At 34.5% G+C, this 23,450-nt stretch overlaps 1 protein-coding gene across 2 annotated transcripts in view; it reads left to right on the top strand.

The window, feature by feature from the left end:
* The first annotated feature begins 231 nt into the window (after positions 1–231).
* LIN28B (lin-28 homolog B) overlaps positions 232–23,450 on the top strand; it is a 128,616-nt gene continuing 105,397 nt past the window's right edge. Inside the window, exons 1-2 of one of the 2 annotated variants that reach the window (XM_070377120.1) lie at positions 232–265; positions 8,320–8,507. In XM_070377120.1, coding sequence (XP_070233221.1) covers positions 232–265; positions 8,320–8,507 — 222 coding nt within the window. Of the gene's footprint in view, positions 266–7,495; positions 7,506–8,319; positions 8,508–23,450 lie in introns of those variants that run through there. The other variant, XM_005901600.2, reaches the window with a different exon arrangement.

Genomic DNA, 23,450 nt, shown 5'->3' with positions numbered 1-23,450 from the left:
ATACTGTCCTTGAATTGGAATGAAAGGCAAGTTTATGCCAATTGGTTATCTAATTTTGCTAGGTGAGTCTTACATTGTAAAAAGAGAAAAGTTTACAGGTCGCTTCACAGAGTCAAAACCTAAGCATTTTACTGCTTTCTAATGAGCCATTAAGCTGAAGAAGAGTCAATTAAATGAGCAATTAATGTAGTACTGACTTGAGCTCTCTGATTTTAGGTTCTTCAGAAGACAATGAGGTCATTCAACCAGGTTTCATCAGCCCCAGGTTAGTCTTTTTTTCAATTACATTTTTACTTAACTAACATTTATTTAAAAAGATCACTGGAGGCATATGAGAAAATGTGACAGCTCTTAGAAATTCTCCACTGTGGCACGATGGGCACCATATATTCTACTGTACTCCGGATCACTTCATTTATAAACTAGTACTCCCACCAGAATTGCAAGGGTGAAATCTTCTAATTAACTCTTTTTCCTCCTAATTTTAGCAGTATTGAATTTTGTGGTTGCTTTTTCCCTGTCTCAGGCAAAATAGATAATATTTAAATGTTTATGGACCTGAATAAAAAGTAGTTGTGGCTTGTTCATTTTTGTAAGTCCTTTTGTAAGTTCATTTTGAAAAGAGGCCTCACAAGTATTTGTTAAATTAACGATAGAGACTTGCTGCTGTTTTAAAATAATTTACTATAAGATAAATAGTCCTATATAGTAGCCATTTTTTCAGGAGATTAGAGAATTTTCCTAATCTAGGACAGTCCCATTTATTTTGCTTTTCACCAGTTTGTATCAAATTAGTTGCTCATTATATTATTGATAGGCTTCTATGGAGGCTCAATTAGTAAAGATTCCTCCTGCAATGCAGGAGACCTGGTTTGATCCCTCGTCAGGAAGATTCCCCTGGAGAAGGGAATGGCTACCCACTCTAGTATTCTTGCCTGGAGAATTCCTTGTACAGAGGAGCCTGGCGGGCTACAGTCCATGGAGCTGTGAAGAGTGGACATGTCTAAGCAACTAACATACTATTAATACAAAATGTGTCATGTGAACTTTTAACATCTTAAACCTAACACTTCAAAAATACATACCCTTTCATTTGTTTAGGTGTACTTTAAAACCTAGGTTTTTGATGTATAAATATTCTCTTGTATTACTGAAACTAACTGAAAACTGACAGCACTCTTCTTTCCAAATGGTTTTATTAGTAACAGTGTATTGCCAGGCTTCCCCCTTGGTTCAGCAGTAAAACAATCTACCTGCCATGCAGAAGACACAGGAGATGGGGGTTTGATCCCTGGGTGGGAAAGATCCCCTGGCAGAGGAAATGGCAACCCAGTTTTCTTGCCTGGAAAATTCCATGGACAGAGGAGCCTGGTGGGCTTCAGTCCATGGGGTTGCAAAGAGTTGGACCCACTGAGCCCCTGAGCACTCATGCATGCGATAACGTGTTATTCTGGCTTCTGCTCTTGTGGATTTAATGTCTTGGCTCTTCTCTTGACTAATGCTATCAAAACTCTTAAAAGCTATAAGATGACAGAGTTCATGAGCATTTATAAGTACAAGTAGAAAGATATTAGTCTAGTATTAAGCTTATCAAATACAGGATTGTAGGTAGAGAGAGGAAAGCATTAGGGATCAAAAGGTTTAGTGAGTAGACCACTGATTGGCATTGTCTTTTGACAGCACTTTACTTTTTTTCTAGAGTGAATCCTTTGACATAGAGGTGATGCTCTAAAGAGTACCATGAAAAAGAAGATTCTGAAAAGTTGCCACAATATATTAATTTACCAACTAGTTTCCCCTTACTCTTGGATTGTGGTTTTCCTCTGGGGGCATACTGGAGGCAGTCCAGAGGCCCTTTTCTCTTCTGCTGGAAGTAATGTTAACACCAATGTGTTAAGTGAGTGCAATAAAGTTTCATGTCTGTGTTTCCTTGTGATTAAAAAGGGGTTGGCCAGGGAGAGGTTGCGCTTTCCCCAAAAGAAAGATTATTGTCAGAGATTACATTTATGCCTAAAACTTGAATGTCAACTGCTCCAAGGTCCTCACTTTGCAGGTAAGGAAACTGAGGGCTGGAGAAGCTTAATGATCCAGGGTCACAAGGTCATTAAATGGGACCAGAACTCTGGCCTCCAGTTTGTAGCTGGATGCTTTTTCTCCACAAATTTTCCTCTCACACACACATCTTTAGAGCCTGAAGATTTCTTCTCATTTGCCTCATCTTTTACTCTTGTAGTGTTTTTTCCCTTTCCATTTTCCTCCTACCTATTCTTTTCCCTGAAATAAACTGAAAATGAAGACATTAAAGGAAATACCTAGGAAACAGCCCCTATTCTTAATTATTTGTTTTGATGAGATTTAAGTTTTAAAGAATAAACTTTGATTCATTGCTTTCAGAGGGGAAAAAATTGTATGCTTACATTATTTAGTGTCATTTCTGTAGACTCAATATTTATTGCACAAGATCTTTAAATTATGAAGCATAACTGTTCAAGTAGTACAGGTGAAAAACATGGGACTCATTTCAAATAAAACACAACCTTCATTTTGTGCTATTCTGGGCAAGGTAAAATAACTAAATGCTTATTACTAAATGATTTCTAAATGCTTATTACTAAATGATTTCTCTAACATACTGCTGTCATAATTAAAATTACATAGCCAAGTGTTTGTTTAGGACAATTCAGAAAATATTTGGGAGGAGTGATAATAAAATTTTTATTTTTTTGTTTCAGTTGAAGTATGTTAACAGTGATTTTTTGCTATTCGTTTTAAAAAATAAACTTTTATAAAATGATGGTGTTAAAGTAATATCCCCTTTCTGAAATAATTTTGTTGTTCTAAATACTTAACTAACCAAAATGAAGAAAACGTTTGCAAATGGTTGTTTTCAAGCATTGTTGTTCAATGCTTGAACTATAGAGGCAATTTGTCTGGCAAACTTAAAATGCTATTGTTTTCTGTATTTCTGTAATTTTATTTCATTATACCTGGGGAACTATGTTAAAATATTTAAGGAAAAATTTTAAGAGGTTTTTATAGCTGTGTAAAAATTACCAAATCGGAACAATTGTGTTAAGACAGAGCATTTTGCTTTCAGATAAGGAAATTAAATGAGAACGGAATTGTGCTCTTTGGGGAAAAAAAAACAAATAGCCCCCATATTCTAAAGTGCCTCTGTTGTAAGATCAACAGCAGAGGCACTCCTTTCATTTGACTCCGTATTGTAAGAATTTCAAGAAAGTTACTTGCCGGTAAAGGAGTTTACTGAAACGCAGTGGGAGGGATCGGCAACAGTTTGCCCGACGTGCGGGTCCGCAGCTTTTGCGCGGGAAACCTCACGCCGCGGCCAGAGAAGGGGTTCCCTAAAATCGCCCCTGGTCGCCCTCCACTCCCTTGCCCCCCACCGCCTTCCCCACAGACGGCTTTTCTTGACCCTCCAAAGGCGCACGGCGACGTTTTCGTGGCTTCCCGAAAGGACGGCGGCGCCAGGGGTCTGAAGACAGCTCCATTTTAGGCACGGCCTGGTCGGGGAGTAGGGGGTGGGGTGCTCCTTTTCTTGGCCGCTTCTGATAACCGCCCCCCATCCCCCGACTTCACTTTTCTGATTGCGGAGACTTTGACACATCACAGAAGAAGAGATCAGATTATAAATGATATATGTGTGGAAATGCAATGAAGGTAGCAGATTGTGCCAAACGTTGCCTCCATCCCAGTGGAGGCAAGGGTTCCTTTTGTTCGGTGTTCATTTGGTTGGGACAAAATGACAAATGTGAAAGTACCCTAACTAGTGAAAAATCCTCACCCTTCTTGGAAGGACTCAACTTCTAGAACTGAGGTGGTGATGTGGTGAATAAAGGAAAAGGTGACTGAAGAGAGAAAGGGGAGAGGAAGTGGCAAGGGCGGGCGGTGGAGGGAAGGGGCAGATCCGCTGACCTGGGGGTCTCGGCGACCTTGGGGCGCGGGACTGCGCGTGAAACTCCGCGGCTGCGAGGGCAGAGCGGGCTGCAGACCCCGGCCTCATTTGCCGGGAGGGGAGCACGGGTGGAGCCGCTCGCCATGGTGCCGCAGCCCCTCCTCCTAGTTTTAAGAAGAACCGAAGCATTGTTTCAGCTGTATAGAAGTCACTCATTGCTTTTACTTGAAAACAACAACGGTGGGCTCTGGAACCTTTTTCGGCTCCTTGCATTGTACTGTTGGAATTTTTAAAAGAAAGAAAAAATTGTGTATTTCGTTTCATAACTGTAGAAATTTTAGATTGTGATAACCAACGGGGTTTAATAGGTTATTTCCTTTTTTTTTTTTTTTTTTTCTTAGTGCATTGAGGATTCTTTGTAGCTACTTGAACTCATTTTAAAGACATTTTGAAAGAAGTATGATAAATCAAGCTACTGAAACATTTGGCTTCCACAAGTATAAAACATGCGTTTTGAGTCAAGCACAGGTCTTTCTGGCACTAAAAACAAGTAGGAAATGAGACAAAAATTAAAACCAGAAGACTTCAGGAAGGTGACAAATTGGAAAGCGTTCTAGGAGATTCAAGGGACCATTTTAGGTGAAAGAACTCTATGAGCTTAAAAAGATTATGGTTAGTTTTAAACAAGGATCTTAGGCTCAAAAGATTGAGGGCAGGGAGCAGGAAAAGATGAGTCTATTTTCAAAGACAGTGCCATATCCCTGAAATGGAAACTGGTATTTTCTATGTCACTGTCTCCTTTCTCTTCCCTCCCTACCCTTTCCCTTCCCTGCTTCTCCCTCTCCTCTCCCCTCCTTTCCTTTCTTTTACTCTCCACATTCCCCCTCCCTCCCCCAGGTATGTAAATGCATTTGCCTTAAATTCTCTGTGAATGAATGTTAGAGGATTTCTCAAAGTTCCCGGTTGGAAAAAGCTTTCTACGCGACTTGAAAGGCCGATGTCCCTCTCAGGAAATGAATGAGTCGATAACCTCTGACACCAGTGACCAGTCCAGTGAACCCTACCTTAATTCCACTAATACTGGAGGCCCCTATTCCGGCTAAACTGAATCTCATAACGCATATCATCCAATGTGGTTCACTTATGGTATTTCCCACTTTTCATCTATGTATTTATAGGTTTGAATTTCATCATATTGAACAAATAAGAATTCAGAACCCACCTACATGTTTCTGAGTTTATGCTGATTAGTCCATTTTCTGATTAAAAACAAACAAAATATTGTTTATCAGATGTGTGTCAGTGACAAAACTAAATTACACTGCCTGTGAATTTTATAATTTTACATAAATAGTGACATTTCCTCAATTTGTGTTAATTTTCATGTTATTTCTATTATCAGATGTTGATTTTTAAAAGTGATTCATTTAAAATATTAAAACCCCCACTATTGATTTAAATTAATTTTTATATTTCCTATTATTCAAAACATTTAACCTGGAGTACCATTGTTAAAGTTATTTCATTATAGGTCAGTGTAATCGGTTGATTTCTAATAAAGTAATGCCAAATGTTAGCAATTTTTTTTTAAGAGCTAAAAGCTTTTGGGACTCTTGCAAAATAATTTGCATTTTTATACTTTTTCTTTCCTCCCTACCAGCTGGCACATGGTTATCTCCCCCTCTCCACCAAAGTAAATAAAATGAGATAGCTTTGCTCCCTTTCTTGAGAAACAACAAAAGAAAGAAACAGACGAAAAATCTTTTCAAATTCATCAGTCTCCAATGAAGCCTTTTACCACAAACAGCTGAAAATAACATTTATATACATCCATTTATTTCAGATCTGAACTAATTAGTATAATTGTCCATTTCATTGTTTAATATGGGGAGGAGGTGTAAATAGGTGGATTCTGTGGGTTTTCCAAAGCTTTTGGACTCAGAATCCCTACGTTTTAGTTTGTGTGAAACAGTGTTAAGAGTTAGGAGTGTGTTGGGGGGGAGGTGGATTGCGGGTTTGGTGGGGGAGGGTAAACTCGGTAGCTTTGCCGAAGGGAAGTGGTATCTGTACAGTTTCTCGGTAAACTGCTTGTTTAAGAAAATGGGGGGTGGGGTGGGGAAAGGGTGGTGGTGCGTTTAAATGTTTCAAAGACCGGTGTTATTTTATATTCTAAAGGAAATCAAGCATTTCCAGTTGATCTGTAGTATTTACTGTAGTAGTCGATGAGGGAGGCAATATTGGTGTCAGCATCTAGTAATCAACAATCGTTTGTAACAATCTGAAAGGTAAAAGGATAAGCATTTTGAAACTGGGGTGCTGGCCGTGGAAGGGACGGTAGGAGCCTAATCCGTTATTAAATTTTCGTTTATTCAACTCTTGTATCCACTGGTAGTGCACTTTTAAAATGTCAGGGTCCAGTCAATAAGATGTGAATTTACCTTTTTCCTCCCACTGGCCCCTCTTTTTCACCCCTCCCCCCACCCTCGCCCGCTGTTTCTCCCCCACCTCTTTCTCTGGCTCCTCTTCACCTCGCCTGCCTGGCGCTCCCCTCCCCCTCCCTGCCCATACATACGTCGCCTTGCTCTTGGGGAACAATCGCCACTGATTGAGGTTCACTCTATGTTAGGCTGGAAAACTGGGCTGTTATTTAGGAAGTCATTAATCACATCTCCTCCCCCGGAAAGAGATGGCGGAGAAACCTGTGAAGTACAATTCCTTACCAACCCCCTCCAAAATGTTCCGAAACGGTAAACCTAAACACTATTTGACTGCATGAAGGTGATAGCGATTTTTCCGGTAGGATTTTATTTTAAATTTGAAAAATATTTCAGGGCACAATCAGGTACTTGTGTGCATTTCTCTTACTGTGGGTGTAGATTACCATTATATAAAGTTTCATGGATGTGTAATTAGGTTCAATTAGATCCTTTGTAAATTACATATTTTCCTCTAAGAATTGAGTTAAATGTGAAATTTGCATCCTAAGCAGGTTTGTTGTTACTGATCAGTTGAATTCTTGGGGTGGGGGGGGGGAGCATAACATCGGTTGCTTTATTTAAATGGCTTTCCCCCCCTAAATGAGATTATTTAGACAGGCTTGTGTGTAAGGCACGCGTGTGCACATATATGACTGTGCCGTTTCTCTAAATCGACGATTCACAAGGACCCTCCATTGTGTTTAAGTAAAAGCACGAAATCGGCATTCTGATTTATCGTAAAGAAGCGTCCCAAATTGTCTTTAAGATAACATGTTTGAGTTTTTCGTGTTCATTCATAAATTATTTTGATGTCAGCATAGATGAAATGGCGATTGGTTATCTCTTCCTCTTGCCAGCCCCTTAAGGATCCGAGGTGAAATTAGTAGCAAGAAAGCATGTAATTGACAAAGTCACGTGTGCTCAGGGGGCCAGAAACTGGAGAGAGAAGAGAAAAAAAAATCAAAAGAGGGAAAGCACATTAGACCATGCGAGCTAAATTTGTGATCGCACAAAATCAAGATGTTAGATTGATGCAGAAGACCACTCCGTTCCAAAGGGAAAGTTTTCATCTCACGAGTTTGGAGCAGAGGGCCCGTGGGGCAACATGGCCGAAGGTTAATTTTCTTTTCTATTGTTTTACTGTGATTTTCTCTCTTCCTTCTCCCCCTCCCCCTCTCCCACCCTTCTTTGCCCGTCCCCCCCTTCCCCTTTTTACCCCAATACTGAGCAATACCCCCACCCCCCGTCGCGCAATGGGGCTTTCTGCAACCTATTGTTATAGATCTCCAAAAATGTTTTGTACCGCCCACACTGATTCACAACTTGAAAAGCTTTCAGGGGGCTATTGTTTGAATTGTTTGAGTGTGATTAAGCGCAGTTTCAGTTAGTGAGCCCGAGAAAACTTTTATACACCTGCCCCCTCCCCCATTCCACCCCAACTTTAATTGAAAGTTATTGGGGGAGGGGAATGCACATTGCAAATAACCCTGGATTCAATGCTGCCGCATGTGCATTAACTAGTTCTAATCATCTTCACGATTTCTTTCCTCCTCGTGCATGCCGGAAAGAATTAGTTTCGCTGAAAATTTCTTTTTATAAATGAGATCAGTGTTAAATCAGCAATATGCAAGTAAAGTATCGCATGCTGTACTGTAATATGTGGCTGAAAAAGTTTAATGAAAAAGTACACGTATGTACAGAAACGTGGAAGTTGTGATCGATAGAACATTGTGGCTTCCTCCCTCCTCCGCTTCCCCCTTTAACCCTTTAATTTATTTTCAGCAGAAAAAAAGGAATCAACCATTTAGTAACTTCTCCCCCCCCCCATTTCCGTTCCCCGATCCCCACTCCCAAGCAGTTCCCCACGCCCCCTTCAGTGAACTGTTTGGGACTTCTGACTAACTGACTTTTTTGTCCTGTTCTACTCAGGCGGGGCAGGCAAAGGTGGTGGAGAAGAGCCCGGGAAGCTGCCAGAGCAGGCAGAGGACGAATCCCAGGTTTTGCACGGAACTGGCCACTGCAAGTGGTTCAACGTGCGAATGGGATTTGGATTCATCTCCATGATAAGCCGAGAGGGAAGCCCCTTGGATATTCCAGTGGATGTATTTGTACACCAAGTAAGCCAGACTGTGGTGTGTTTTTTTTTGTCTGTTTTTTGCTTCCCGTCTTTACTTGCTTCTCTCTGGAGGAGCTGACCGGTAGTTTTGTCAACTGACTTATAATAGTGTGTCCTTCAAAATCTTCTTTAAAATCACGAGTGATTGCAGTTTTTAGGGTATGTGCATGGGCTCTTTCCTGCGTGTCTTTTCCTAAACAGAAAATCAAATCTTTGAAATTTCAGTTCTGGGTGCTGGTTGAGTTCAGTAATTTCCCCTCTTTGCACAGCGAAATTGTCGTAGTGTAGCTTCCGGTGTTACTGGTTACTATGTTACGTGGTTTGTGTCTGGGAAATGAGTGGGAAATGAATTAAGAAACGGTGATCATACTAAGTTAAAAAAAAAACAACCGCCAATGTTTTACTATAACAATCTCTAGGTACCCTTACTTTAGACGCCTCTAATCACGGTAGGTTCCCCAATTATTTTATATTTGCCTGTAGTCATTTGTAGAATCGAGTTAAAATAATTTGATTTCACAGTAAAATAAAGTCGGACATTGTTGATCTAGTATGGATATGAAGAAATGCAGGAGAGGATTTTTGGTAATCAAACGTTTTGGAAACGTGCTCCTTGTAGGGCATAGATCCAAGGATACTGTCTCTTTAAGAGACTGAACTCAAAAAAACATGTGGCCAGTGGCGGCTCTAGTTTGTGTGTTTAAAATGTACTAGTTGGCTACTTGGGACAAATTTCCACCGTTGCTTATATTGTGTTGTAATTTTAAAAGATGCTTAAATACCAAATATGACGTCTTTTCTTCTCATTTTCGAAATTTTATCCGGAAACAAGAAAATGAATACGTCTTCCCCTTTCACTCTTCTCTTCATAGTAAAAAAAGGTATCTACAAGTTTGCAAGCTTGATTATTTAATCCATAGAAGTTGGAGAAATATAAATGATCTGTAAAGAATTATTCGAAGTAACGGATTTAAGACTAAAGAGGTTTATTTTAGCTTGACATCTGAGTTAAAAAGAATTGAATGCATGGATATCAGTCCTACAGGTTCACTAACATAGATACATGCAGGAAATAGTGTATTTGCAAAAAAATTATGTTTTGATTGATAGTATGTTGCATGTTCCTGGTAATAATTTACAACCTCTTTTCCTCCCTAAGGAATATCATCTTCAAATTAAGTATATAAACAATAGAAACATATGAAACCATTTTGTTTTGATCTGTTGTCCTGTGCTTGGTAGCTTCCTGACCTTGCTATGTGGTGTGTTTTCCTTTCCTAAAGGCCTGGCTATCATTATTGGCTGTTTACATGAGGAAGGATCAGCATAATCTGTGAATTGAAACAGGGTTTAAATACATAAATAGAAGTCCACAGACAGGCTACTGGATTTTATGCCTCCTATTTTATATGTGAGAATGAAGCCACATTTTCTGCTTTTCTCCTCCCTACACAGAATGACTGAAATCATTGACAAATCCATTTTCTCTCAGGCTCTGGCTTTCCCCTCTTTGAACCTTCTTTAGGTTGTTAAATTGTTCTTTACAATCTCATAAATTTGTTTTATAGATGAATGAAAAAAAATAGCCCTTTTCTTCTTTGTCTTATCACACCTTGTTACAATTGGTTTTCTATGTTTACCTTTTAATATATTCAAATATTAGACATTTTATTAACTGATATTAATGTTTAGAACAATGAGTCATCCAGTTTTAAGCTGTTTCATGGTTATATGTTGATAAGCATTTCTGTATCTACCAAATTAAGAAATGCTGTATTGCTGAAAAGTTTTTTTTTAAATAAATAGTGAACAGTTTCTAGAGTACAACATAGATTATTCATATTAGACTTACTTTAATCTTGTTACACATCATTTATTTACTAAAGAAGTATTAAAATGATATATGTGATTTAAAAAATGTCTCAAATATATGTGTATTGTTCATAAGAACAGCCTGGATATATTCTTAGGAAAAAGTATGTAAAAGTCAATAAAACTCAAGTATTAGTATTTTTGTGATGAAAGAAAAATCAGGGCAGTAATAATCTTTAAATTTAAAATTAAAAGTGATATTTAAGAGCCTTTTTTAATGGTTACAGTATTTGTGTTTTAAAATATATTTATTTTTCTCCAGGGAAAATTATTTTGAATCAGTTTCTTTGTTATTGTTTCTGGTTTTGTTTTTTCTTCACTTTGATGCCTAGGTGAAGGGATTTCTGTCTTATATTGATAACATATAAATTGCATATAACTCATGAATAATTATTTTGAGGAAGGCAGAATTCCACTGATTTCAGCAACGCAACTGCAAGTAACAATTTGATGTCCATAATGATGTGTGCAGGTATCATGTGAGCATCACTTTACAAAATCAGATTGTGTTTCATGACGATTACATAAAAGTTTTTAAGACATTTAAAAAATTATTTCTTAGCTGCCATTTTTAACTGTATGGGCATTTTTGAAAGCATACTAGATTTTATGTATAATTATAAATTAGATTTTCCCCATTATATATATATTATTTTGTAATGAAAAGGCATCATAGATAATTAGGAATTTTAAATGTTTAACCGCAGTGGCATCTAATTATTATTTTAAATATATGAAATAACGGAGTGGAGTTTTTTGGACTGTTTAGAAGTACATGTGTTACTGGAGTTTTAAAAAGTATTCTGAAACATGTTTTTAAGAGTATATATTCGGGGAAATAAAAAAATGGTTTTAGTTACTTTAAAATAATATTTAAAAATTCATGCCAAAGCACCCAGGATACTTTTTTCTCCTTTAAAAATATTGACTGCAAAGAACTGCACATCAAAAGCATTAAGTTGCTATGAAAATTAAGAGAATATATGAATGTGTTCTTAAAATAGAGCTGGACATTTTTGGTTATATAATTCTGTTTAAAATTTATTGGCAACAATACAGTCAAACTTTGATTTAGTTTCTATAATGTACCAAGTCCTAAAAAATAAATCCAAGACTTGGGTACTGTCCTTTCTCTATCTTCAGACTTGTTGATAAATATAATGAGACTGCTGTTTGAACATGGTATGTGACCACTGGTTTAAAATGACTGTCTTCATTGGACTTCCTGATGTTAACTGGTGATTTAAATAATCGTATTTTTATGGATTTGTAATGAATAGATGTATTTTGACACATGTTAATAGTGAAACATTGATAGCATTCAGTATTTTTTAAAACTTAACCAAAAGGTATAAATGTTATATTTGTGAATTTTATCATCATTTTAAGATGTTCCTTAAAATTTTTGATAATGATATAGTTTGTAAATAGGATAAATTTGTAGAAATTTCTTACTTAAGCAAATAGTGCAAAACAGAATTTTGTCTCTCAACTGAAGGAAGAATATAGATGGTTAATACAGATATGTAAGTATTGCTTCCTACTCAGGTTATTTCAAGTTATCTTGAGTGCTAATAATTAATACTCTTATCAGTTTATTATTATTAATAAATTCTTTAAAATTTGCACTCACAGATTGTAGAATGTCAACTTTCTGAAATATTGTAATCTTTTAATAGGACTTAATATGTGATGATATTTTTAAATGAATCACATGGTAATTAAATACTAGATCCTTTATGAAGGAGGGCAGTATTACTCAATAACTACCTGTTGATGTTATTATGTAACTTTTTCTTTATGTAGATTTTTACATTTATTTTTAAAGTCATTACCTCAACTGATAAGATAAAATGATCATTTGAACTTTGTTTTGTCCAGAGGAAGGATAGAATCCATTCTCCTTATTACCCTCTCTACAGCTCATTTGCATAATAATATTTTCTTGCTGAGTTATATATTTGGGAGTGTTAGCCATCAACTAGGATACAAAGAATTTTTAACATAAATATTTTATTTGCTTCACAATTTATGGAAGAATTTTTTTCAAAAATGACCATCATTTAGCTATTGTCTTAGGTGTCTTCAATAGTATTTTAATTTGGTTTTGAAGTCTTTATTTACCTTTTAACTATTGATGTTTTCTTATGCTTTCTATTTCTGATTTTTAGTTTGATGTTTATGGAGAATACAAATGCCTGCATTACAAAGATTTTATATATTTTATGTTCCTTTTATTACTTTGCTCAAAAACATTTCAAAGAATAATGAAAATAGAAGAAATAAGAGTAATTATCACAGTATAGGATGTAAAAATATTTGGAGATGGCTAATATTTAATATATAAAAATTGAAGTATTATACACAGTTCAATTGACATAGGACAGAGTTCATGTCTCTGTTTTTAACATTAATTAGCTACACAGTTATGAGAGTTAATTTACTACAATGTGCTCATGTTTAAGGGTTTTTCATAATAGTTAATTATTTATTAGCCATATCACTTTTGTTATAGTTTAGTATGAAAACATTTTCCAAACTCAGAATATATATGATTATGTATTTTATCCTTGGTGCTGTTGATAAATAGATAAAAGGATAAAAAACATTTTATCCTTGGTGCTGTTGATAAATGTCACTGTAAAAAAATACATATATTTAGATTGAAATCTTGGAAATTTAAAATGTGATCATGTAACAGTTAGAGCTAATTTGTTAGTGAGTTATGCATGTTAACATTGTGAAAATGGTTCCTAAAACTACCAAATTTTCCAGATGAATTTCCCAGTTGACTAATTCGAAAGAATCCCAAGTGAAATGCTTTCAAGTTATTTAATCATAAAGTCACATTTAAAGGTATTTAAATAAAAATTTTATCAGGCTTTAATTATTTTAAAAGATACTGGGTACTTTCCTTCTGAAAATGGTGATCCATTTTCAGGACCTTTTATACTTCTAAAGTGATATTCTTATTTGATTTAAACATAAAATGTGAATTGTGTACATAATTAAGACGTTTTTCCTCCTCATTTTAAGTAGTATTGCTGTAACTCTTAAATATTTCCCTCTTATTTTTGATTCTCCTTTTTTAAAAAGACCATTCACAGCAAATGAAGGTGATAAATTGAAGAATTGTTTTTTTAAACAAATTGTAAGTTGCAAGCCACTTACAAGTGTAGCATAAAATCTTTTAACCTATCTTTAACTCATCTCAGAGTTCTTGGGTTTCTTAAGAAATTAAAAACTTGTTTTGTTACCTGCCCTCAACATGCTAGGTCCTTTGTTGTAAATTTTGTTGCTTTTGACACCAAGAAACCATAATAAGGGTTTGAATTTGAATTATCTTCCTGTTCAGAAATTATGTAATTTCTATTGCAGATAGTTTTGTATATCTTAACTGAGCAGTTTTATTGGTATTGGGAATTAAATTTACTAGTTAAAAATATGATGTAGTGTAGTTTTTATTTCTAAACCAAGTATAACCTCATAAGTAAAGTAAGGGTATTTCTGACTATGAAACTGGAAAATTTTTACTTTAAATATGTAGTATGGCATTGTAACATACAGTCTATATGAAACAAATTATTTGTATTCTTCTCTAATTTGATAACATTTTCTAATAATCAGACAAATTGATAGCAGTAATATGTTAAAAAACAAATTGTAGATCAGTGGGAGTACATGTAGAAATGACTTTTTGAAGAGTATCAATTGAGTAGCAAAAGTGTTCATTGTGTTGTATTTTGATACATCAGGATTAATCTTATCTTCTATCTGGCAATAAATTAGAAGATTATCTGATGATTGCCCCCCTTCCTATATCTAAATTTTGACAGTTTAGAAATGCTGTCTCAAATACTTTTATAGATAATTGGTAGCTTTAGTCTTATATTTCTTTCTATAATCAACCTTAAATTGGAATGAAAATACCTAACTTTCGGTGGGTTTTCAAGACTAGAGCTCTGTTGTATAAACTGCCTAGCAAGTATGTGTTGACTAAATAAACTAAAATGTAAACTAGTCTTTGCCATGATAAAATCTTGAGTAAGTTATATATACGATATGTAACTCATAGTATATATTTGTGGTAGAAAATTAAATTGGTATCTTTTATGTGCTCTCTGTCAAATTAGACAAAATGTATTGCATAATATTATAGCTTAATTTTAATGACAGTGAACTATGTCTTATTATAATTTTATGGTGTACAGTATGGCTTAATATTGTTTAACACATCAGTTATATAAACTGAGACTTGGACGTAATTTTGTGATGTTTTTGTTTTATTGCTAATGGTTTGTTGTATTGTGAGGTTTTACCTGTGTATTCAGGTATACATATTTAGTTTGTATATTCTTCAGTGTCAGCTAAGGGGAAGATATGAAATATTGTCTTCAATAGACTTATTGTGATAATTTAATATCTATTGCTCTATTAATAATTATTTAATCCTCATCAGATACAGTGGTATAGAGTCTGGTCAAATAGATTAGTGTTCAAATCCCAGTTTATTATGTTTGTAGGGCAAGTAAGTTACCTTGTCAGTATTTCAGTATCTTAGAAAGGAAGGGACAAGAACGTACCCTCTTTGTATAGGGTTATTATGAGGATTAAATGTTATTACACATGTAAAGCATTAAACACAGAGCTGGGCAGATCATAAGGACTCAGCAGTGTTTGTACATAGTTATTACAAAGGAGATGTCATGTGGTAGAATGAGGGAGAAAATACCAGAAAGGAAGGTTTGAGTTTGGCTGTGCCACTTGGTGGAGTTCTTTCTTTTGGCTAGTTGCTTCCAAAGAGCTTCAGTTCTCATAGGTAAAATGTGGCAATAATAATTTTGGTCTCTATTTTTGAGGGGTGAGGTGTAGGGGTCAACTGAGGTAGCATACATGAAAATCATCTAAGAATTCTAATGATCCAAATTTAGTTTTAGTCTTTATTTCAAGCCCTGTATTTTTAGTAACACTTTCACCAAATAAATCATTGTCACAATTTTCAAAAGATACTAAGCTCGTGTCAATTATTTTTTACCTTGTCAACTTAATTGAGGTATAATTTATATAGATACAGTTCACCAAAGTTAAGTATAAAATGAGATGAGTTTTTACGCATTGTGTAACCACCACCACCATCATGATACAGAACATTTCATCACCCCAAAAAGATCCCTTGTGCCCATTTGTAGTCATCCTTGAAGAAGAAAGGCTCCGTTGTCCTGTATGATATCGATGTCATATTAACGAGTTAACTGCCCTGTTTTCTTTTAACTTTGTGTCTTTAACTATAAGCAACAATCCAGTATCCTTTATGAAATACATTCCACCCTTATTTTATGTTCTTTGTTTTTGTTTATTTCTGCTTTCCAATGACCTTTTCCCCACCAGTAGTTGTCTGTGCTTGTCAAAGTAAGATTAATTAGTATACATTTCACTAATCTTCAATCTTAATTTCATTTATCCTAATGGTACTTTTTCACACACATAAACTGCTTGCCTAAAGGACATAATTAAGCTTATTAATATTCATATTTCTTATCAGAAATTTAATGGATTTCTTTCTCAACTGAGTTTTTGTATAGATATTCTTAGAGTTTTAAATCAGCAAGATGGCTGTATCCAAGTATTAACTTTTAAGAAAATGGTTACTCTGAGAAAAACTTATGGTTCAGTAGTTTATCTATTCAACTATTTTTTTAACTGATCACATACTAAGTGTAAAGACTTAATAAGAGTTTTGCTCTCCAGATTGCTGTATGTTCTTCCTATTTTCTTCCTTTTAGCAAACTTCTTAATAAGATTTTTCCAATTAATTCACATTCTTTTCATACACTGTATGGAGCAGAGACTCATTTACCCTTGTATTATTCACTTTCTTTTTACAAAGTTTAATTGTGCTCCTCTACCTGTAATTTGGGGATAATTATGATGAAAAAAATGTTTTTAAACTTCTGAACTAAATGCAATGATTTCTCACAATCATTCTCATTAATTCTTATATAGTTTTAAGATTCCATGTATAGAAACTAAACTATTTTTAGTATTGCTGAGAATCAGGTCATTTTATTGTGCTATTAATAATATGCTTAATTTTCACCAGCTTTTGTTATAAGACACCTAATCAAACCCCACTGAAATGTATTACCTTTGTTAATCTTAAAGGTAGCTTCTGTTTTAAAATCTTTATGTTAATAGCTAAAATATTTATTGTTTTATTCTATATTATATAAATACTCCTTGTAAATTTCAAATTAATTGTACTTTGGCCTTCATCTGTTCATGAACATTTCTTAAGCTTTGTAAGCAATTCCCTAAGTCATTATTGATAGAGACTAGAATGTTCCTAGCTACTATAATTTCTAAATTTTTTTTATCGTAACGTTTTCTTGCAAATGAATTATCTTTATCTTTAATTCAGTCTGTAACAGAAGTCTGACAACACAGGTTATATCACTTTAAATACTTAATAGATCATTGATGTGTTGTAAAGCTTGGAATGAATCCCATCAACTTTTCTCTGAAGCTTAGATTTTTATAACACATCGTTTTGCTTACAATATGGCAACACTGGTGCTTGGAAACTAATTCCACTTTTCAGCAACTCCTTTAAATAGATTAAATGATACTAGAGATGCGTACCTAACACAGTTAAGTATAAGCCATACATTTAAAAAGATAAATGAATAAATCTTTTTCAGTTTTAACAACAAACAGAAAGCTTCTCTTTTTAAGATTGGTTAAACTATGAGTCAGAAACGTAATCACAGTCTTGACCTCACTTTTTTTTTTTTTTAGCTCTCTAATTAAAATTTTTAGTTGAATACTAAATCTCAGGACAGTTGGATTTGCATGTTTGCCCCTTTCACTGTTTCCTCCCCCATGCCATTGAAGAATTTTGAATGGGGAGGAATTTGCGCCCTTTGGCTCAGGTTGCAGACCCACTTGATCAAGCCAGAGAAGCCAGGGTCAGAACTATTCATTGCTTATCTTTTCCTTGGGCCACTTGTAAATCCTGCCTTTCTGCTCTGCAAAAAAAATCTCTTTATATTAGACTTATAATAAAGTCTGGAGAATGAAAATAAGCCTAATAGTTGATTCTTGATTGTGAATCCACATGGGTTAATTTCACTTTTTTTGAAGTTTTTCATGGCATTACAGTTTATTTGATGTACATAATTTTGTTTAAATGCATGCTATTTCATTGAAAGACACCAGAAACGTATCCTCTTGGTAGTGAAAGTATGATATATAATATTATATCTCAGGTTGAGATTTAACACCCTTGAAATGTAGTAATTACTGTTAAGTGAATTAAATTAGTTAATTTGAATTAGATCTATAAAAAGCACCAAAGTATTTTGTTTTGAAGTGCTTAATTTCTAGCATGTATGCTGACACTTAAAATTTGCCTGAATCAATTATAGCAGAAGTTTATGAACTGTATCAATAATGGTGTAAAGACTTTAAATATAGACCCAGGTTTAAACAAACACAAAACACTTTGTTCTTATCTCAGCATCCCTTAAAAGTATACAGCTCTGGTTCAAGACCTCAGGACCACCCATCACCCTGGACATTGGATACTCCTATTTATTCAAGAAGCTTGTGAAGTATCTGTATGTCAGTGGGGGGATGGTCTCATGTGTGTATCTGTGTAGGGAATCACAGTTAGGTGATTTTATCCCAACAAAACAGCACCGTTGTTTATAAACTGAATTGTGTTTAGGTATCCGTAGAATTTCCTAGTTGTAAAAACCTAATTTACATTAAATATGTGTTATTTTACGCAAGTGCTGGTTGCAGTTTTCACATTTTTGATGCTTTCAGAAGGTTAGAGTGGGCGTCCATTACGATTAACCTCAATCCATTACAGCTTTTTGGTTTGCAGGCCCCACCCATTGGCCTTGGATAGCTAATACCCAGCTTTTGTTTCTTCCTGTAGAAAGGAAAGGACAGAAAACTGTTCTTTCTTTCTCATTGTGTAAGTCATGTGACTTCCCTATTAGTTAGTTACAGAGTTGAAATGAATCTCAAAATACATAAGATATCAAAGGTTATGTGAAGTATTTATTGAAATACTTATTTAATTCCCCCTTATTTAATTCCTGTGTTTTATGCATTAAAATATTTGTTTTTAATAACTATACCTTATTTTACATCCATGCAGTTTTTTAGGAAGCCAAAAAGATAACTAAATATATTTAAAAAATAATACTGATCTTTTTATCTATATCATGGTAATTGCTTAGTTTACTCATTTTTCTGTCAGTTATCTTGTAGCATTGTTTGAGGTTTCTAAACTGTAGCTTATTTCTCAGAACTCAGTGTGAAAAAAGTAGGAGTGGTATTTGGGATGATTTTAGCAAGGAAAACTTGCTGATAGCAAAAAAGAAATGTGTAAATACAAGAAGGAACTAACTGGGTATATTTCTTTTTGCTCTTTTCTCTCACCTCTCTATAATAATAAGCAGTGTAGCTAGCTGTTGGAAAATGCTGTCCAGCTCTTAGAATATTTATGCTGATGTTTAGTCTCAGTTTGGTGATTTAGTCATGATGTTACAATTTACTATTAAATTTTTAATCTTTAAAATTGTTGTAATCTGTTTTTAAGCTGTTTTTCCAAACCTTTAAAATCTGTTTTAGTAAACAGTACAGCTGTCCTCAAATAATAAATATTTTTAAAAGAGTAGTTCTAAAAGAAGTATTTTTAAAATATAATGTTCTTTGAGAGTGATATTTCCCTGCAAATAAGTATTTTTAAGACTTCTAAGAAGAATGCTTCTGTGTTTTAAAATCCTCTCTGCATTTTTATTTAAAATGTGTTTCAATAAAATATGTTGTTAGTGTAAGATAAAAGCATTTTTCTTACATTTTGTCATAGTCTAATAGATTAAAAAAAGACAATGATATTTAATGCTATGATTTTGCTATTATCCAAAGTTACTTGGTTAGATAAGATTTTTTAATATGAAAATTTTGTGAAGTTATGTAGAAAAGCTACTTAAGTTTAATAATACTGGGTTATTAATTTGTAAATAACCAAGATCTAGTTTGAAGTCAGTAATGTGCTAGTCCATGTTTTCATTGGGATTAAAATTCATAGTAAGTGATTTATTTTGCATGTGTTTTATAATTGAATATTTGAACTTCCAATTATTTCATTAATGTTACTTTTATATATTTATTGATATTTTATTTAATGTTTATAAATTGCCACTAAAATTTTCCATTTAGAAAAGATTTAAGATACTAAATATTTCAAATTTGTGATACTCCTTTATTTACTATTTGGATAACAAAATATTCATAAAACACCAGCAATCTAGTTTTAAGTATGTGAATTAGTACTGCCATTTTTTGGTTGAAATAACCCATTCAGTATCTTAGTATCACTCTGAATTTAACATAAAAGATTAAGAAATAAAGACTAGTTAAAAAAGATTACTACCAGGTTTTTCTGTGTAACATGCTTTTTTTAAACTTTGATATCAGAAAGTGAAAAGTTGGTTGCTTTTCCCTTTATCATTTATTTTCCTCCTGCTAAAGTTTTCTTTAACTTGTGTGGAGAAAAAGTCATTTTTAAATGAAATTAGATGACTCTAAGTCTCTTCATGTTCAGTCAGAAGTATTAATACAAGGTTTATTTGTGGGGAGTAATACCACCTGGGATATTGCTACATGTTTTCATGAGGGTTATTGTAAATATATGATTGATGAATCACTTGATTTCTGGACTTTTTCTCCTAAAATAAACTTTATAGTAAATGGGAAATGATTTTTCAAATTGTTGAAATACCTGAAGTTCCAAGTAAACAGGGACATTTGTTTCAGTACACGTTCTTAAAGGTATTTTCTTTTAAAGATATTCTAATATAAAAAAGTCTTAGTGTGTAACCTTAGGGAAGTTGTCTTGTTAGTTATTGACCACTTTTCCTGATTCTCTGCCTTTATTTTTAAAGTGTCTGGTCACTATTAAGTCATTAATATTCCTAAAGGTAATCCATAATGCGCTACGAGATTCAGTGTTGAACATGTATTCAATTATTCAAATTTACAAAATTCAAACGATTTTTTTGAATATCTCTTAAGATATAGGATAATGTCCTCAGAGTAAGATTTTGACGGAATAGAATTCATTATTTTGATATGCATGTATAGATTTCCATTTTTAGCTGTAAATTGAACAAAGAAATTACTCCAATTATTAAAGTATTATGTTGTCCCAAAATGATTCCCTGCCCTAACATTATCATTTGATCTGCCACCAGGAATTATTACTGCCTTAAGTGGTCTGTCTTTAGTGTCCGCCTCCCTTTTTTCCCCTCCCCCACCCCCCTTCGGGAAGGAAGCCTGGGGCCCTGGCTCTAGAGATACCAGGAAAAGCAATCACTCAGCAGAAAGTGTCTGTCTTTAGCAGAAGTATCATCCCTTGCAAAAGCTTGTAGTTGAGAAGAGGTTAAAAACAGATTAATTAGAGTTTATCAAATTTACTTTACATTCATTTAGAATGCATTTTTGGTACAGCTGGATATTGTGGTGTTATGAAAAAAGTTTCAGGCATTAGCAAAGTCAAATTTAGTCCTTCACCACTTTTCTTTCTTAGCTTCGATTAAATCTTTTATGCTCTTTCTAAAGGGTGTTGCCAATGGTTTTCCTGACTTTGAAGAGGAGAGTGAGTTCTGAATGAAAACCATGAGTGGTTAGGTAATTTCAACGTTTCTCAACAGTTAATGATTATTTGAAGTATTTTCCTAGATTTCCTAAAGAAAGTATATATGAAATGTTTCACTAAGTTTAAGTTGTCATCTAAAGATAATGTTTGTATGTCTAGCACATTTTTGCTTAGAAGGCTTTTTAAACCACAGACTGACTCATAGAGTAGGCTAACAGTGAAAATACTGATACTGATAGATCTAGAAATGTTTTAATTATTTACTTCCTTAGATTGTTCATAAAGTGCTTTTCTTGCTGGTTTCAGGATGAGTAAAGAAATGCAGATTTAGTAGGGTAAACACCGTAAATTTTGGCATAAGCTTGCTGAAGGGCCCAAGTTTCTTTGTGCTATAGATACTTGGGCCAGCATTTCTTCATCTTAAAGGGCAATCCCTTTTCTTAGCTCCACATGTGTTTAAGTCTCATACTTTTGACCCTTTGAAAAAATTAAGCAGCATGGCCATGGAATCTCACAATGAACTTAAAGAGGATTTTAGAAGTTATAGTTCATGTCTGAAAGATAAAAATAAATAATATAATAAATAATATTGTATAATACTTACTTTTTATAGAGTAAATCAAAGATGTTTGAAATTTTTGAATGTTGTTTACTGAAAGGGCAAATATAAAAGTAAAATTTCATGCATATTTCAAATAATGTAAAAATGATGAGTATAAGTAAAATTTTGGTAGAATAACTTGAAAAAGAATATGATCATATATTCCTTTCTGTTAGTCTAGCCCCTCTCCAGATCAACAGACATTTGTATTAGTTTGTTATAGCCACTGCTGATGCTAAGTTCCCACTACTACCATTCCCTGGGGATAGACCCCAGTTTACCATCATTTGATCCTGTCTTCCCATCATCCAGACTCCCCTGTATCAAGGTTTCTATTCGGCCAACACAAGAGACCATTCACCTACAGCCAATCAGTATTGTAGCAATGACAGTGATTATGACATCAATAACAGCAGAATGATAATTGTATCATGTAATTTTATAGTGTTTGCATGTGCAAGGTACCATGCTAAGCGTTTTACAGCCATTAAATATTCTCAAGTCTGAAAGATAGTTACTATTATTGTCTCATATTTACAGATGAAAACAATGCTCTTAGAATTAGAATTCCTACTTTACGCAATTGAGCCAGCAGTATGACTCCAGAGCAGTGCTCTTGACTCTCTGGGTTCCAGCCACATTTTTAGCTGTTTTAATTTTATATTGATGTGCTTATCTTATGCTAAGTACTTCAGTTTCAATTGTGAGCCACAAGCAGACAGAGATTCTGATTCTGACTTCACGAGTTTAAAGAGCAGTAGGGGTGACAGACAATCAGACCACATAAATGAAAGTAAAATAAAAACCACAATGAGTGCCTTGAAGAAAAGGTACATGGTCCTGTGAGTATGTAATTGTGAGAGCTCTAACCTAGTTTCAGGGTCAGGATGACTACTTTGGGGTAGTAAATTTGTGATGAGAGTAGAAAAATTAATAGATAATGAATAAGGAAAAGAATATTCCAACAGAGGAAGGGAGAATAATGTAGAGAGGCAGGAGGGAAAATGAACATTAGCTTTACAATGTGTTAGGATTAAAAGATCAGTAATATCCTGTCCCTGTCTTTAAGAAACTTGCAGTTAGGGGCATGTGTGTGTATGTGTGTGTTGTGTGTGTGACCAGTGGTTACCACAGAGTGATAAGTGCTAAGATAAGAGCATTAAGGCATTGCCTGTGCTTTTAGTAGTGAGAAAAGTTTGATGAAAGAAGAGGCCATTTGAGATTTGCTGTGGAAATACATAGGAACTTGGTAGCCTGGGAGGGCATTTAACATCATACTTGTGCAGAGATGACAAGTGAAAGAGCCTCTACAGGCCAGTGTGCAGGTAGGGTGCCAGATGCTTGCTGGGTGGAAGGAATAGGCAAAGGGCAAGGTGGAACTGTGCTGAAGGATGAAACTCTCAGGCCTGGGTGGGCCAGCTAGAGATTAGGCAGGTTTATCCATTGGTCCTCACCTTAAACATTGCTATTTATGAATTTCTTTAAAGGACTCCTGCCCCCCAAAGCTTCATTGGCTCTTTGTTTTTAAATAGAATTTAGATTTTTTTAGCCAGGCATTCTAACTCTTCATGACCTGATTGAATCTACTTTTACAGTCTTTCTTGTCATACTTATTTAAATTGTTGTCTTTGTCAAGTCACAACATAGCCTATATGTCTTTGCCTCTTCCTCTTGGCACAGACAATACTGTCTTTCCCCTAAATTCCTTCCTACATTCACCTTTGAAAATTCTTGCCATCTTTGAAAATCCAGCCCCAAATTCAGATCCTTCTTTGCCTGAAGACTTCCCTCATCATTCT

This window comes from Bos mutus, chromosome 9 (assembly GCF_027580195.1).
Source record: "Bos mutus isolate GX-2022 chromosome 9, NWIPB_WYAK_1.1, whole genome shotgun sequence".
NCBI lineage: Eukaryota > Metazoa > Chordata > Mammalia > Artiodactyla > Bovidae > Bos > Bos mutus.
This window is presented reverse-complemented; position numbering and strand designations above follow the sequence as displayed.